Source organism: Mugil cephalus, chromosome 11, assembly GCF_022458985.1.
Source record: "Mugil cephalus isolate CIBA_MC_2020 chromosome 11, CIBA_Mcephalus_1.1, whole genome shotgun sequence".
NCBI lineage: Eukaryota > Metazoa > Chordata > Actinopteri > Mugiliformes > Mugilidae > Mugil > Mugil cephalus.
In genome coordinates, this window is record NC_061780.1 from 2,178,983 (window position 1) to 2,196,565 (window position 17,583).

General features: G+C 40.2%; 2 protein-coding genes and 1 non-coding gene across 5 annotated transcripts in view; all 3 read left to right on the plus strand.

The window, feature by feature from the left end:
* Positions 1-32: 32 nt before the first annotated feature.
* On the plus strand, positions 33-14,372 carry nt5c3a (5'-nucleotidase, cytosolic IIIA). 2 transcript variants are annotated; one of them, XM_047598588.1, is made up of 8 exons: positions 33-274; positions 9,759-9,857; positions 10,195-10,264; positions 10,384-10,516; positions 10,605-10,694; positions 10,782-10,944; positions 11,062-11,262; positions 12,470-14,372. In XM_047598588.1, the coding sequence occupies exons 1-8, from the start codon at positions 137-139 to the stop codon at positions 12,569-12,571; spliced, it is 996 nt and encodes a 331-aa protein (XP_047454544.1). In that variant the 5' UTR covers positions 33-136; the 3' UTR covers positions 12,572-14,372. The 2 variants fall into 2 exon arrangements, with proteins under 2 accessions (XP_047454544.1, XP_047454545.1); XM_047598589.1 differs by lacking the exon at positions 33-274 and adding an exon at positions 7,349-8,229.
* A 1,286-nt stretch (positions 14,373-15,658) lies between these two features.
* trnap-agg lies at positions 15,659-15,731 on the plus strand. Its single transcript has one exon. It is a non-coding gene; the product is annotated as a tRNA-Pro (tRNA).
* A 475-nt stretch (positions 15,732-16,206) lies between these two features.
* bbs9 (Bardet-Biedl syndrome 9) overlaps positions 16,207-17,583 on the plus strand; it is a 159,529-nt gene continuing 158,152 nt past the window's right edge. For both annotated transcript variants that reach the window (XM_047599630.1, XM_047599631.1), the window contains exon 1: positions 16,207-16,334. The gene's annotated coding sequence lies outside the window, so the exon portion shown is untranslated. The remainder of the gene's footprint in view (positions 16,335-17,583) is intronic.

Genomic DNA, 17,583 nt, shown 5'->3' on the forward strand with positions numbered 1-17,583 from the left:
ACGTTCATCATAGACGATCTTCGGTTGCGTGCACCACTAGGAAGCGCGCCGCTCGCCTCGCTGACAGGGGGAAGGACCAGGGAAGGACGGGACTCTTCGGGCGGCGGGCTGGTTGGTGCTGAAGGAGAGGACCGTCATGGACAGGACGGCCGTGGTGAAGGTCGGAGCGGCGGCCAGCGCCAGCGTCTGCGCTCTGTTTGGCGGCGTGGTTCTGGCCCAGTACATCGTCGCTAAGAAGAAGCGAGCGGGCAAGAAAACTAGAATCATAGAAATGGTGAGTACAAGTGGAGTCTTCAACTTCGTCAAGATGGTCACAGACAGCCAAGAAACAGGACGTGGATGAGCGTGGGCTTCAAAATAAGGGTACACACGACGTCTGTGGTAGCGCTGCTGTTCCTATGTCATGTAATCTTCAGATGTGTTATCAATCAGTAACGATAGTCTCAATTTATAATAAATTTTGGTTGGTATTGTTTCTTTATACTTACCTGACCACATATGGTTTTACTGATTGAATGTCATTTTTACATTAGTTATTTGGGTAAATAACTGCTTAAAATGTGTTGTAAATTGAACATTACATTTTTTTAAAATTAGTTAACACGCGTACTGTTACATTTGCCCATAGCAACGCATATTCACATTTATTTTGATCATTCAGACCGGAAATGTCGCGTCGTGTTCTTCGTGTTTTGACCGTTATGGACCTTCACGCATGCGTGGACGTTCCCTAAAAGAGCAGCTGTTTTTAGAGGTCACTAGCTAGCTTTTACTGAACAAAACGAGCCGCAGCATTTCTGTTTGTCAGGAAAAAGCAGTGACAGCTGACCCTTTGAGTCGCCGGTGCTCTTTGCATCTCTTTTCAGTCCTGCTGTTGTCTGTTTTTGAGTGGGCTGCATGCAGGTTATGCAAGATGCAGCAGGACACATAGCACACTACAATCCACCTTTCTAACCTAACAGGTTTGCCTGTTCTAGCATAAACATTCCACACAAAAAAAAAAATTGAAAAAAACGTCTATTGTTATGGCTTGTGTGATTCTAAAATAAATAAAAAATGGAAGACCGAAACACCTCTCTTTTTTGTTCATCGTAGAACAGGATACATTTTCGTGAAACAGACTATTGTCTTTAAGGCTGTTTGTTAGGTTGGGAAATCTATCCATAAGATATTTTCTCCATATGGTTAAAAAAAATCGTTCACCTTTAGGTTATCAGTAACACTGGGTTCACTGCGTGCCTTTCAAATTTACAATATGGGGCCCGACTGTGGGAAGAATGTCCATACACAGTACAACCACTTGGGTTGTTCTCAAGAAATTCTGTATATTAAGCGAGTAATCATAGTTTAAGATGTTATGAAAACAAATCCAGGATTTAAAGAAGTATGCAAGTCTGGTTGAATTGACTCATGCTAGAGTTATTTGCTTTGTTAGTCAACTTTTTTTTACAGAGAGGAATTCTCTCAAATTCAGTAATCACATTCAGCTTCTAAAGTAGCAGCCTCATCTTTCAAACGTTCTGGCGTTACTCGTTGAGGGTCTTTTTGTTTACACTGTCTCATAACTGCAGCCTGTTTGTTTGCATTAAAGTTAGCATGGCCTGATGTTGTGTCACAGAAACTTAGAGATAAAACCCGGCTGGAGAAAGAGATGTTTGGAGTTGAGATGTTAAGGTGGACATTTGCTTCTTGCATCCAGGAGCTGAATGTTAATGGTGTTGGCATTCGTCTGTGTCATATAAGTAGCCCAGTCATGAACATCAGCTGACTTCCATAAATCTGCTACAGTGTGAGAGGGGGATGATTGAAGGGAGCTTGCCAGTTGCCACTTTTTTCTGTTAATTTAGCTCCATTAACAAAGCCTGATAAAATAAAGAAAGATCAATTTTAGCTTTCCTTTAGACGAATTTTACTGAACATGTCATGGTTAGCTTTAGGTAATACTGCTAAATGAACAACTAAACAACAACACACAGGGCTGTAAAATTAAGTCATGAAGACATGTCAAATTGTCATTTTAGGCTGGCCCGAAAATTGGGTCAATAACCAGTTGTCAATCTAGATGTAGATATAGAGAATATAATACATTTGGTATTAACTCATCTAATAATTATGTGAAAGACAAAGCACAGGAAGACATCAAGGGGGCGCACCAACCAAGCTATACGACTATAAAATACCAGTTTGTTGGCTCTGGCTCTGCTCTTCCTTTAATCCAGTCTTCCGGTGAAAGAAAGAAACTCGTTGATGTTTTTTTTTTTTTTAGCTGTAGTAGTGGCTGCTCTCCAGATACAGTTTCCTGCTGTCACGTTCAGCATGGAAACTTGTGACCATCTGCTTTTGATAAAGCCGGGTGCTGTGGGAGAATCACAAACATCTGCTCTGAAGTGCAGGAGCCCAAAAACTAACAACAACAACTCAAGTTAAACTTCACTGCCGCTCCTTCGTAGAGTGAGTGGTGTGACTCTGCCAGCCCATCTGTATCATCTCAGAAATACCAAAACCATTGTGGCTCTGGTTAGTGTTGTTGCTCAGGGACTTTCACATTCTCTGGTTGAAGTTTTATTTGACAGGAAAGGAAGAACATAATATACTCAGTGGGCTAAAATGGAGGAAAATTCTACACACACAGACACACAAATGAGACCCTCGATACTACACAAAGCCAGCACACTGGAAGAACAGCATTGCACACTCTACACACTCTACATGTAGTTTCAGAGTTTGAATAGGCTGCAGCTTCATCACAAACTCTTACTACTCTGCTGGCGCTGCTGTTTTTTTGAAATTATTCAGTCATCTGGAGACAACATGTTGACAACTTTGGATTTCAGCTTTAGAAATGAACCACATGAACAAAGTCACATTTAAAAGCCCTGCAGGATATCAAGAGAATCTATGGTGTGTGATAACATTGTTAAATATCGTGATAATTGCATTGATATGAGTTAGCCACGATTTTGCCCACGTTCCCTCTCCCTTCTCTCCTCCATCCAGGATCCGTATTCAGTGATAGGTCAAATGTTGGAAAGATGATTTATTTTATGTTAAGTTAAATTCATTTGGTAGGAAGTTTTCTACAAGCAACTTGAATAGTTAAGGATGTAATGTCTTGCTCAAGTAGACAAATATACAGGCAAATGGAGGCTATAAGTAATGGCTAAATCCATCAGTTAAAGATAGATTGATAGATAGATAGATAGGTTGATTGATTGATTGATTGATTACTTTACTCATCCTCGAAGGGAAATTAGGTTGTCACAGCAGTCCGGTATTGGGGTACAATAAAATACTGAGGTATAAAAATAAAGGCAAAGGTAAAAACACAGAATAGGACAAGGACACTTAAAAACCCAAGAAACATAGGTGGATAAGGTGCCGTGGTAGGATGAGGGCAGTAGTACTGATGATATGATGGTAGTGTTGTAAATAAACAGCATATAATAGTAGTATAGTATGTAATATAATATAATATAATATAATATAATATAATATAATATAATTTAATTTAATATAGTAATATAATATATAATAGAGTATACGATGGTAATAAAAGTATGTACTAATAATGGCAGCAGCATCAGTATGTAATAATGTTTTTATTTATTTTGTAATTATGCATGTTATTAATTCTTATATGTGGGAATTGCTTACTTTATTCTCCTGTTCATCCATCTGTGTTGTGTGATCCTCGACAAATTGTGTCTTGGGCATCAACATATTATAGTATGTTACCTTATGCTCTTCAAAATCCTTCTCTTGGATGTTGATTCTGATGCTAAACTGAGTGCTGGATGACTCCTTGCAGGACTCGAGGGTGATACCTTTGTTTTTTGTCTGATACTTCAATATGAAATGAGAGGTTTTCAGCCCGACTCAAAGGAGGGGCAAACATGTGAAGACCACACATGAATCTTTTAACAAAAATAAAGTGTATTGATATGATTGTATTGATTAATTGCAGTCAGTAAATCATTCATGTCTGTTGTGTGAGTAAGTGAAAGCTAGAATTGAAGAACCAAAGCTCAACTCAACCAAGCCAAACCAAACTAAGTGGAGAAAGAGAGACACCTATAGATACAGGTTAGTAATCACATCAATCCTGGTGTCAAGCGTGTCTCCTAGTGGCCCAATCCCTAAACACCAACAAATGAAGACATAGGTCTTGAGTTTGTCACAATTTACCATCCTTTAATCTGTGATTATGATTAGATTACAGATTAACAGGGGACATTAGACATGCGTGTAAGTCATAATAGGTCCAAGGATCACATTAGTAATAGCAGCTTCACAGGGTTTCAAAAAGGGTTTTTTGTCGGTTAAGTGAACAAATGTGCTGTGTTTTGTGCTGGCCACTGGAGGGCAGAAGAAGGCAGTTTAAACCTCTCACTGTACATTTCTGTTATGTAGGGGAGAACCGCAAGTCTGTTTATTTTAATACAAGACAGAGATGATAAGACCAAAACAGTATGAGCTAACTCAGAGTCCTGTTGACTTACAGATGACTTGAATGTTCCCTAAACCCTTAATCGGTGGAGGCCATGGGAAGAAACAGCCTGTTCGAGTATGTTTGGGTCTTGCAGTTCAGGAGTTGAAGTACACAAAGCGATTTATAGTCAGGATATGGATAAGGCTTTACACGCTGGAATCTTACCATGTGTTCCCAACAAAGAGCATAACGGAGAGAAGCTTCCTGAACTCATACTTCCGTGGGGGCATTTCTTTTCTTTTGTAATATCTTTTGTAATTTCTTTTTTGCTCTTGCATGGTTGACAACACTTCCTCTGTTGACTTTGGTTTGCAATCACAACATCTGGCCGTGCCCAGCTCCCAGTGTGGGTGTGGTAGTAGAAAACTGAAGGAGATCATTGATGCTAAAGCAAGCACTACTGTATGTCACACATCAATAATATCAGTCAGCAGGTTCACAGGTTGCCTGAAAAATAGTGAAGATTGGATGAACCGTTTGGGTTGGATTGGATGAAATGTTCCAGTGTGGGTAAAAAGCACGCAGTAACAAAAAAATATGTATTCTTGGTGACCCCGTTGTATATTTCTAAGCCAAATGATTCTAAGTGAAACAGGTAGGGTGTACAGATATTGCAAGCACGTAGATGGAGTTACAACTGTATTAGTTGTGGCCATTGGTTGTATTCTTAGGGTTGAGACTAGTTTAACCGAAGAACCCACCTGCTTTGGTTGCATGAGTTTTTCCGCCTGTCATTTTTATAGCTTCTAAATTGCCCTGTGATTCACTTGTTGCAAATGGCTCTGCTGCTTTGTTGGTTGGAAGTGGATTTTCCAGGATCAGGTTGCCTAAGTTTCATCCTGACAAATTCTTCAGAGCAAAATATGCAGACACAAAGCAAAATATTGGTAGTGTGTGAACTACCAATATTTTATAATATGTTAGTCAGCTGTGTTGGTCCCTCCTAGTTCTGTCAAAGTTGTGATTTGTTCATCTGGGTACCTGCCCACTTTGTCTATCATTACAGCTTTTGTGGTCATTTCCTTAAAGTTCCATGTTCTCGCGTTGCCACATTTCTCCACATTTCTCTTTCTGTGTGCACACCCCTTAAGAGGAGCTGCAATAGATGTACTGAAATACTTTAGTGAGCGTATACAGAGTCCTGTCCGTACGGTAAGTTACTTGTCAAAGTAAATTGCAGTACTGGGAGTGGTCACTGTTTGGGCCAAGGAAGCCCTCAGTGGACTGTTGCTCTTTGTCCTTCATGACCCCTGACCTCTGACAGGCCAAGGCTTTGTCAGTAACCTCTGTTCAGACTCATGTTCATTGGGCGAGAGGGATGCTGGGAGAACACTCAACGGACACTTATATGAACTACCCACCATCATTTTTCCTGATCTTGAAGCCACAGAATTTGTGACACTGTGATTATTGTAGAACAGTAATTACAGCTCTAAAATGCTTACTTAATAAATCTGCATTACCGTGTTGTGTCTGACCATGTCGTAAAACTTTTTTCCTCCCTAATGTGTTGAGATGAAAAGTGAAGTCTATTTTGAGAAGCTTGTCACACTGGAAGCCTAGAAACAAATCACTCTCCAGTGTCTTTCTTTGCTCTATAGAGACAGGTTGCATGGCAACATATTCATACGCGTGTTTTGGAAAGCTATATTCATGTAATCAACAACTAATTTCATTGGACACTTCACAACATAATCAATCCTGTGACAACACAGTATTTATCTGTGCACAGTTCCATATTTCCTAAGCAGGCTGCAGTCTAGGATCTGCCTGTACTGTTATTGCTGCATGCTAAGGAGAAACAGATTGTACTGGAACAGATAGATTAATATACTGAAAGAATGCCTTGAAGCAAAACAAAACCTTAAGGCCCCTCCTCTTGTAAATCTGGGAAGCTGTTGGTAGGGCTGCGTCTTTGCCACCCTGCTGAGGCCTAATATTGTGGTGAGATGTAATCAGAGAGGGTCGACCTAAATTTTGAGAGTCATAGTATGTGAGGCAGTCGAGGTCAGCAGGAGAGGGGACGAGGTCGTCTCATGTTCCGCTCTGGGCCCTCTTACAGCAACAACACCAGGGCTCTGAGCCTTATTCAGCAAAAAGTGAGCCTGGGGCTAAGTCTCAGTGTAGCACAAAGGTTCCCATCTCATCTCATATCATCTTCCATACCGCTTAATACTGCACTAGGGTCGCGGGGGTTGCTGGAGCCTATCACAGCTGCACAAAGGTTCCAATTCTTTTTATCTCCTCCATGAATCCACTTCATAACAACTGTAAACAGATGAGTTAAAGAACCACCTTGAATAAAGTGACTAGTTGTATTTACCCTTTAGGCCAATGAGTGCCTTCCTGCAAAGATACATTTGAGGTTGTTTAGTGCGCATGCAACAGCTTAGATTGGCACTTTCTTTTAATTCAAGTTCAGTATATTACCATTTATATATTGACTCTTCTTTGCATTGCGAAGTAATTAAAAAGAACTGATTGACTGTGGCATACAGCAGCATCACAAGAGTCATAAAGTCAGTGAGCTGACTTCTAAACTAAAGCTCACTGACGATAGCCTCAAATCACTGGTCATACCAAGCCGTGAGGTACCTCAGTGTACAATCACTTGCCAGTTAATTAGGCACACAAGTGAAAATGTCTGTATTTAAATACTACAGTCCTGCAGTAAATCTGAGCTTCACTGTATTCAGTAATGGTTCAAGGAACCGTGGGAGCTGTAGATTCAGCTGTGTTTTCATTTGGAGGCTGTGGTATGTAGCATTGTTGAATTGAACTTGTACCAACACACGTTTCTATTATTTTCACAATCCCATTTTAGTTTGTGGGCTAGGCTAAATAACAGAAACAGTAGTTTAGTTTTTGTATATTTGTTCAACTGTTGAGCCAAGTCAGCTTGTCGTTTGTTTTGACTTTGTGTTCACCTGGATACGGCCGCTTCTAAATCCCATCCAAAGCAAGCTTGGTTTCTCAACCAATTACCAGAGCCAATAATGGACTCTACTGACTGATACATGTATTGAACTGACATTGCATTGTTTGCACAAATCCATCGTCAGCTGATGTGAGCAATATGTAGAATGTTCCTGCGACTTTCACACAAGAACTTAGAGTTTAACCTGAATACTAATGTGTGTAATAAGACGAAAAACATCAAACGTGTTGAGTCTCCTCCAGAAAGAGTCGTGCCCGTGAGCCAAATATTAAAGCAGCAACACGAAGATAACATGTTGTGGATCATCCGTGTGCATTAGTGACTATAGTAGCACCAAACGGCCTGACGCTCCCTCTGAACCTTCACCCTTGTGACCTGTCATGCAGCCATTTACTGCATGTTTGTGTGTTTTGCATGGGTGTGTTGTTCATTAAAAATGTGTGTGCTCAGCAGTCCTGAAGCGAGCCCAGCCTTTCTAATTTATTTTAAAGGTTTCTTTAAAAAAAAAAAAAAAGAAAAAAAGAAAGGTCAAAGGTCACGTTGCTGGAATGCAAGTAGATTACAAATGCTGGCCCCATTGCACGTCTATTTATACGGCCTGTGTGTGTTGACATGGGTCAGCTAGAATTGTCACTGTGCATGTTTGTGTGTGTTTGAGCCTCACTATATGGAGGGGTGGGGTTATGTTTTCTAATCTATTCAAGGCAACGCCCCCACCCTCCTGGACTGTTGCTGTAGATATATAAGCCCTCTGCAGACACACAATCTTTTCTTCACTTTTTGCTAAGACTACAGACCAGAGGTAAGAGAGAGAGAGAGAAAGAGAGAGAGAGAGTGAGTGTGTGTGTGTGTGTGTGTGTGTGTGTGTGTGTGTGTGTGTGTGTGTGTGTGACAGTTATGCTCCAGGCTGTTTTTGGTTCATACTGACTATTAACTTAACAAAATTAGCTTCATGTAGTGTTAATTTCAAAATTCAACATTTTCTAACCCTACTGCTGTTGGGAAGAACATGGGCTTTAAATTATGTAAGACATACTTTGAAAAAAAAAACTGAAGCACAGAATAAGAGGAGCAGGTTTGAATTTCACTTCCAGGTGGGGTGCACGTTCTTTAAAACTCTGCTTCCTCTGACTTATTTGTTCCTAGTCTGAGGATACAGCGAGTCTCTAAATGCAGAATGAGTTTAAATGTTTGGAATGTAAATTCCTATTGGAAACATCTACTTTTAAAACAGATAAAAAGTTAAAAAATAGATTTTTTTTTGTCTTGCCTTGACAAGCAAGCACATGTTGCACCGTTAGATATGAAATTTCAGACGTCGTTTTGGGACTTTGCGTGTATCAAATGTGTGAGGCTTGTTAAAGTACAGCTTCAGTGTACAATAAAGGAACTAGAGTTTATTTTTAGCCTGTGTTCTGAGTGTCATGTATAAAATAATTTATGAGGTGATTAATCAACCTCTGTTTGTGTAGCGAAAATATAAAATTGATTCTTTCATTGCATTAGTGGACAGCCATTTCACAGATAGCTTAACATACTCATTCCTTAGTTATGATATGTGTGGTGACAGGCTATTTTAGCATCGTAATACAAGCACACCCCTGAGCTCTCAGCTGAGCCTGCAGAATTAGTGCAGGATATCTGTGGATTTTGTCTTAGTTTTGAGTCTGTCTATACTCAGTAAGATCCACAGTCCAGAGTTGAGTTAGACGCTCATTTCTATATTAAAAATGTGCTCCTTTCATCCGGATGGAGAGATGCAGCCAGGCTCAAGAAGTGACAATTACAGACGTGGTAATGACACTGGGCCTAGAAGAAGTTGCTGGAGAGATGAAGTTATAAGAAGGTCTGAAGTTGACGTCCTCTCTGCAGGGTCCTATGACGGCTGGTTGTGTGTCTGTTCATCTTGTCATGTAACTCTGACAGATTCCAAACCGTGCCAAGAAATACTATATTGTAATATGCTGGAAGCAGTGCTGAAGAAAGACTGTCAGCCCTTTTAGTTGGACTTGGGTATGTGGGAGGGTTATTCAAGACAGAACATGCAGTCCCAGTACACCTCTGCACACACTTAAACACAAGCATATGTTTAGCCACAGTGCAAGTCTGACCTAGTTCTCAACATATACACGCTTCTCTTAGATTCTCATGTTCCTCGTCTTTATATAGCTCTAGTACTGTAGTCAGAACTGAGGCCTTTCAGGAATTTCTTAAATCTGTAGCAGTTGAGTCACACGCATGAAGTTATATTTCATGTCTTCTCTTTCGTTGTCCTGTTTACCAAATATACATCAGAGGACTTTTTAACCCCCTTTCTCCCTTTCACACTAGATGCCTCAGTTTGAGAAATCAACGGTCCACATGAGGGACCCTGAACGGGTGGAGCAGATCATCTGTGGCCTAATCAAAGGAGGAGCTTCCAAACTACAGGTAGAACATTGAGTCCTGTCCTTTTTTTTTTTTTGCATTTGCCTACATAGTTAAACCCCACAGGGTGTCAACATTATATGAGGTTGATGCAGTTATATTCTTGCAGCTGAATATTATATTCAGTGCATGAGTCCTGTCCTTTCTGTGCTTTGGTGAAACAGCACCATCTAGTGGGGCTAAAGTTCACCAGGCTACAGTTAATGAACAAACTTCTTACCACTGAAAGCACCTCGTTTGAAGATTTCCTGTTAGTGAATCCCTGTGAATCCCTTTGCAGGTTTGGTTTCAATATGTTCTTTTCTAGTTGTGGTAAACAAAGTGTTCTCAATTGTTGCAGGTCATCACAGACTTTGACATGACGTTAAGCAAATTTGCAGTCAACGGCAAGCGTTGTCCGTCATGTCACCGTAAGTAAAACAAGAAGTCATTGTTTGATATTTCTGGCAGTTATTTGGGGACCAGCACAAAAGCAGTGCACGGGTATGTCTTAATTTAAATCCCTCAGTTTGAAACATATCTGTTTCAGATATCATTGATAACTGCAAACTGGTAACAGATGAGTGCAGACAGAAGCTGCTGCAGCTGAACAATAAATATTATCCCATTGAGATTGATCCTCACCTCACCATGGAAGAGAAATACCCATTTATGGTTGAGTGGTAAGTCCCACCACAAGTCTGCCCACCCATGATAACTCCGTTCCTTTCATGAGTTGTGAGCCTTCCTAAAGATGAGTGTATTTTTCAGGTATTTCAAGTCTCACACACTACTTGTGGAGCAGCGGATAGAGAAAGACAAACTGCCAGAGGTGGTGAGAGAGTCTGACGCTGCACTCAGGTATGCGTGGAGGAAAAGGTGGAGCCAGCTTAATGAAATACAGGACGGATAAACTGAAGGTTGAACTTACTGTGTGTTGGGTTTCAGAGATGGCTTTGAGCAGTTCTTTGACCGCCTACAGCAGCACAATGTGCCTGTCTTCATTTTCTCCGCTGGCCTGGGTGACGTCCTTGAGGAAATCATCCGTCAGGCCGGAGTCTACCACCCCAATGTCAAGGTTGTCTCCAACTTCATGGATTTCGATGACAACGTGAGTCCTGCATGGAAGACAGAGGCCTGTGCCTTTACTCTGTTCAACCACCTGACAATGGAGGAATTGGAACACGCTAGCTGAGCTTGCTCTTTGGTTATTTTCTTTATCTCGTAGGGCGTCCTGAAAGGGTTCAAAGGCGAGCTGATCCATGTGTACAACAAACACGATGGCGCCCTGCGAAACACAGAGTACTTCAAACAGCTAAGAGAGTACTGCAACATCATTCTGATGGGTGACTCACTGGGAGACCTCAGCATGGCCGATGGTGTGCCCAATGTAGAGAACATCCTCAAGATTGGCTTCCTCAATGACAAGGTAAAACCAAGATACACAAAATATGGCATATGTCCTTCAGAAACTGAGATGGCCGACGTAAAAGGCTAAATTATGTACTTATATAAGTAGATTAAGTTCAGCAAAGAGGTGACATTTGGGCTGTGCTGAGCCTAAATTCACTCCCTAATGTTTTTGTTTCAAATAGAGAAGGACGGTGCCAAGAAGAGGTAGCTCCATCTATACACTAGAAATATTTTTATGTCCTGCTTATTTCTATTGCAAATATTGAGGGTAGAATAAATAAATAAATACACACACACACATATGTACGTATATATATTTACTATTAGGGGTGTAACAATTCGTTTTAACAACGTTTCGATTTGATTCAAGATTTGCGGTTGCCGATACGATTCAAGGCCTATTTTGGTTCATTTACAACAATGCGATCCGAAACGATTCAGTGACTGAAATTGATCTTCTATCTCCTCTTTGAGGTTCTTAATCTACCGGTTACAGTCACTTTTTAAACTTCCTCAAGAGTCTCGATCCGCTGAACGGCGCTCGGTTTATCAGTAAAGAACAAGGTTATTATGGCCCAGACGTTTAACACCAGATGTCCGTTTCTGTTTATTTTCTCCTCTTTTGAGTGCTGACGTTTTCACTACACGCTGGTCTATTGATAATATCACATGATGGTGGTGACGGACGCCGCACGTTAAATTATCCACTGTTTCATCGAGTTGTTTTCTTTTTGCTCAGGTCACTGTGTGTCACTGGTGGGACGAGGCAAAGGGGCAAGGAGACTGAAGGCTAATGTTAGCATAAGCATAAACATTAATTTTGCCATTGATGTTAGCCGGAAGCTAAAGCATATTTGTATAACGGTGTTTTCGGTATGTAAACCGAATTTGTAAGTTTTGTTTTTCCAGTTTTACAGTGTTTCTCAAGTAAACACTCTAAGCGGATCCTCTGTGCTTAATCCAATGCGTTATTTCCTAGTATCTATGCAATCGATTGATTACCTTTCAAATCGATATTAGATTGATGTAGTTGGATCGTAGGAAAATAAATCGATACATCGATGTAGTGGATGAATCAATTTACACGAGTTGTCTCCTAATATATATATATATATCAACAATCAAATCGCTTTATTTTCAGATGCAGCTCAAGTACTTACTGTGTACTGAAAACATGATTTGTGCTCCACTAGTTTTACACTTCCTTTCATCTCACTTTGCAGGTGGAAGAACGACTGGACAAATATCTGGACTCTTATGACATCGTCCTGGTAAAGGACGAGACTTTGGAAGTCCCCAATGCCATTCTCCAGAAAGTTCTATAACTCCACCCCCAACTTTACCTTCCACCCACATGATCCACCTGCACCCTCGGGCCTGTCAGACTCTTGACACACTTTGTAACCTCCACTCTCTCTGGATCCAACCAGAGTTATGTACTGATTGTGTGTCCCGAATCTCACCTCTACCTTCTAACAGGCTTTTAAAAAGACGTTTTACGTCATCCGAATGAACTGTTTTAAAAGCCCGTAAACAGCAACAGCCCGTCTCTGCCGTGTTTTGTCTCTTTGAATCGATTCTGATGTTCTCTCTCTTAAGTTGTGTTATGATAAAAGACAAAAACCAAAAGTTAGACTAAAACAAAATGAAAAAGTAAACTCTCACTCCATCTTTTGCACATCCTAGGATTATTTTTGATATGGTAATATTTGTATATCATAAACAAGTTGCCCACAGATGAACAGTGTTTTTATCCCAGCAAGTCACCTCAGTTTCTATAATTCATCCATCTAGTCAGTCTTTCAAATTGAATTGCTGTTGTTCAAATAAGACATATCTGCAACAGTATGGTAGAGCCTAGGGATCAATGTCTTGCTTGGTGAGCAGCACAATCATAGCCACCAACAGTATTTATTTAAAGCACCAGTGTATAGGAATTAGAGCCATCTATTAGCAGGAATGTAATATAGTATTCCTAATTTTGCTTTCAATAATGTATAATCACTTGTGATGATGAATCCCTGTTTTGTTAGCTTGAATGAGCGCCTAATATCTACATAGGGAGCAGGTGCACTTCCACAGAGTCCACCAAGTTGCACCATCATGTTTCTTTGGTAGCCCAGAATAGATAAACCAAGTGCTACAGAGGGACTGTTGAATCCCTTGTTGAAAGTGTTTTCCCTAAATGTTTGGAAAGGAACAGGGTGAATGGACTGTATTGAGTTGGTTGCAGTCTGCAACTTTGCCACTAGATGCCACTATATTCTGCATACTGGATCTTTAAGTGAAAAGAAAACATGAAACTCAGAGGATCACAAGGAAATAAAAGAAACGCACTTTAAATTTATTGTACGTGGAAATCAGATCCCTTGTGCTTGAGGACATGTGTCAGTAGTTTAGATTTGTGGATGTAGGAACACATTCTTGCACCGAAAAGTCATGTTTACGTAAGCTGTTTTTTTTCTTCATTCTTAAATAGTCATGGCAAGTTTTTAATTTACAATTTTCAGCATAGCTCACCAGCATTCTGCATGCCAGCGATTAAAGAGGCATTCATTAATGTTAAGGTCAGCCTCCTGTGGTCTAGAGGTAGAATTACAACGACAAAACACACAATGTCAAACTAAAACATGATGCCTTCAGGTTCCTTTTTAAAAGAAACATAACAGTAATTTTGAAGTATATTGAATTTCACCATTTTGTTAAAAAACACTGGTGTCTGTGGCTTAGTAAAACCCAGCTTTTTTGTTCTGTGGTCAAAATTGAGCACTACCTCTAAATCAGTCTTTTTTCGGGAGGTCTGAAGCTAAAATGTTTCCGTTTCATTCTTGGTTATATTGAACGTTCTCTTTGAATTTGTATGTTTTAAATGTGCTGCTATCACCTGCATGTTGCCTTTCGTTATCGTTGAGTTGATGTCAGAGACTAAAAAAAGACCTATATTAATAAAATAGGGAATAATGTTATACCATATATGTATGTTGGCGTTGTATGGAAAAAGTTTATTGTTTCACTGCATTTGGAGATATTTCCAGAAATTTAGACCAGTGTGTGTGTTTTATTTTTTTATAAGCACATGGCTTTCTTTGATGTGAATACAAAATGGAATAAAAAGTCATACTGTGAGTCCGTAAGTGCATGACAGACTGGACCTACAACCCTAAAAGATCTAAATTTGGCATTTAAATTTGCATTTGATCTTCTACTGTGTGTAACAATGAGAAGTGTTTCTGATTTACCCTTTCTAAGAATACTTCTGTTGTAAATTATTGCACAGGTCTGCTTTTAAAGTACCGGGTGTTTTTGGACAATTATACAATGTGTCAGATTTACTGGTCAGATCATTTACTGGTCTTTCATTTGAATTTCCAAAAAAAGAAAGATACAAAAAGAAAATTACAACAACTGAAAAATCCCTACATAAACATTGCAATCTTTTTGAATTTATATCAACTTTCTGAAGGCCAAGAAAGTCCCAGAAGTAGAAACACCAAAAGTAGAGGGTGGGAATGGTCAAAAAAACATATTTAAAGTAGAAATACTCCGAAGAGAAATGTTTTGTTGACTGCAATGAAAATAGTTTGAGACCCAGTTCCAGTCTTGGTTGTAATGATGTGGCGGCAGTACCACAAACCTCCTGCAGGGGGCACTCATGCACAAGAATAAAGCTGGATCCAGTAATTGATAAAAACAAACGTTTGAACAACGTGGCATCTTCTGTGAAGTCAGAAACTGTATGTCTTGTGCTCTTTATCATGGCTTGTTAGTCTAGGGGTATGATTCTCTCTTAGGGTGCGACAGGTTCCTTGTTAAAATCCTGAATGAGCCCATCTTTATGAATGCAAGTGAATAGATCTTATTTCTTTATTTTTTGTCTGTATAGAGATATAAGGTTGGGTTGGACCCTAAACCTCCATCCAAACCCCAATTTATTAAATCTTACAAATATCAAAGATGTTTATATATATATACATCTATATGTATACACACACCACATTCTTTGACAAGATAATGAGACAACCGATAGTGTCCTGGGCTATCTGGGATATCTTTGCCCAGATCTGGACCTGGCATCACTGAGCTCCAAGGCTAGGACAGTCAATGGTATCAGTTCCTCCAACTTCAGGAACTTCCTGCTTTCACTCGCCACACGAGGCCGGGAATTGTTGTACACCAGGAAGAACACAGAACTGCACCAGCATAGGGTCTGACAATGGCCCCAAGGATTTCATCCTGATACCTAATGGCAGTCAGGGTGCTGTTGTCTAGCCTGTAGAGGTCTGTGCGTCCCTTTGCAGATATAATATGATATAATATAATATAATATAATATAATATAATCATCATAAAAGACAAGCATTATTAAACATATAAAACAGAGAGCTCAAACATGTTCAAAGTTGTTGTGAACCTGGCTCGTTGGTCTAGGGGTATGATTCTCGCTTAGGGTGCGAGAGGTCCCGGGTTCAAATCCCGGACGAGACCTCTGCTTTTCATGTGAAACATTACACCTATAGTTGAATAATTAAACCCGTGGATGTTCATCACGAAAAACATTACCAGTTGCGGCCCTCAGCAGTTTAGTGATTGCACTGTACCTTTCAATGTATTGTCAAGATCTTGCAATAACTTTGCTGAAGCACCGTGACTCCCATATTTATTAGCTTTTAATAGCATTTAGTCTGTTTTTATTTCATCTGATCACCCTGGATTTTAGTAACTTTTTATTTCTTAAATAAATCGATGTCTATAGATAGATAGATAGATAGATAGATAGATGGATAGATAGATTGATGCTTTATTAATGTAAACTCCACCAACTCCATGAGATGAAATTATGGCTATTTTTTTTAAATTCACTGTACACAGACAACGATTTTCCTTTCACTCAAGCTGTCGTTCAAAGACTCTCTTTCCCGTCCGCCCACCTGTTTCCGTTCATGCGCACAAATGCCCGGCTTCTCCGTTGAGCGTCAGTGCCATGACAACAGGACGATGGCTGCAAGCAAGAGGGGGAGAAATGTGATGTTTGCATGAACCCGGAGCAACGAACGGTGGGCTTTTACGGACTAAGTAATTTTTTATAAGGGTAAGCGATGCTACGTAAACGTGTTTTGTCGTCAATGACGCAACACTGTTCATGATTTGCTAGCGAGTACCCAAGTAACTCAGAGAGAGGGCTAGCTAATTAGCCGGCTAAGCTAAAGTTAATTCAGCCGGCTTGACATTAGCTAATTTACCTGTTCAGGATAACCCCCGCCACAACCGACTTAAAACTGGTATTGGATGTGTGTCAGTCACTTTACTGTGTTTTCTTGTTTAAACGTGGAGGAGTCCTTCTTGATTTGACACAATAATCCCACAGGTGTCTGGTCATGTGCTACTAAAACCCAGGAGTATATAAAGTTGAATACGAACAGGGGACTACAACAACTCATTTACTCTTTCCGTTCTCTTCCTCTTTGGAGTGTTTGCGTGAGCTTTTGACACTCTAGGGGTTGTTAGGTACCTACACTGCCTGGCCAAAAAAAGTTGCCACCAAACTAAAAGGTCACGCACTAGTATTTCTTTTATTAGAACACCTTTTGCTTTGATTACAGCAGCATTTGCTGTCGCATTGTTTCACTAAGCTTCTGCAATGTCACAAGATTTATTTTGTCCAGTGTTGCATTCATTTTTCACCAAGATCTTGTACTGATGATGGGAGAATCTGACCACTACACAAACCTTTCTCCAGCACATCCCAAAGAGGGAGTGGGGTTAAGGTGTGGATTCCGTGGGGGCCTCTATGTGTTTAAAAAATGATGTCTAATGCTCTCGGAACCACTCCTTCACTATTTGAGCCAATGTCATCTCGGAATATGCCACCAGGGAAGAAAGAAATTGATGGAATAACTTCAAGTAGTCAGCCAATATTATTCTTCAGGCATGATGTTGCTGAACCTAGACCAGAGCAACTGCAACAACCCTAGATCACAGCACTGCCCCACAGGCTGGTACAGTAGGTACTAGGCATGATGGGAGCATCACTCTCTTCATACCCTGATTAACCATCATGATGGTTCCCCACTATCCTTAGAGTTTTTGATAACGCCTTGGACAGTTCTTAACCCAATTTTAGTAGTTTCTGCTTCAATCTCCTTAATTTTCTCTGCTTGATGCAGCCAATGATTTGACTTGTCAAACAGACTAACATCTTTACCACAACCATGGGATGTGCCTTTCCACATGGTGATTTAAGAAATGAGAAGCTACATGTTGCATCAATTGGGGTTAAATAACTTGCCTGCTGGAAGATAATCACCCATGCAGTAGCCTAATTATCCAATAAGAGGCTC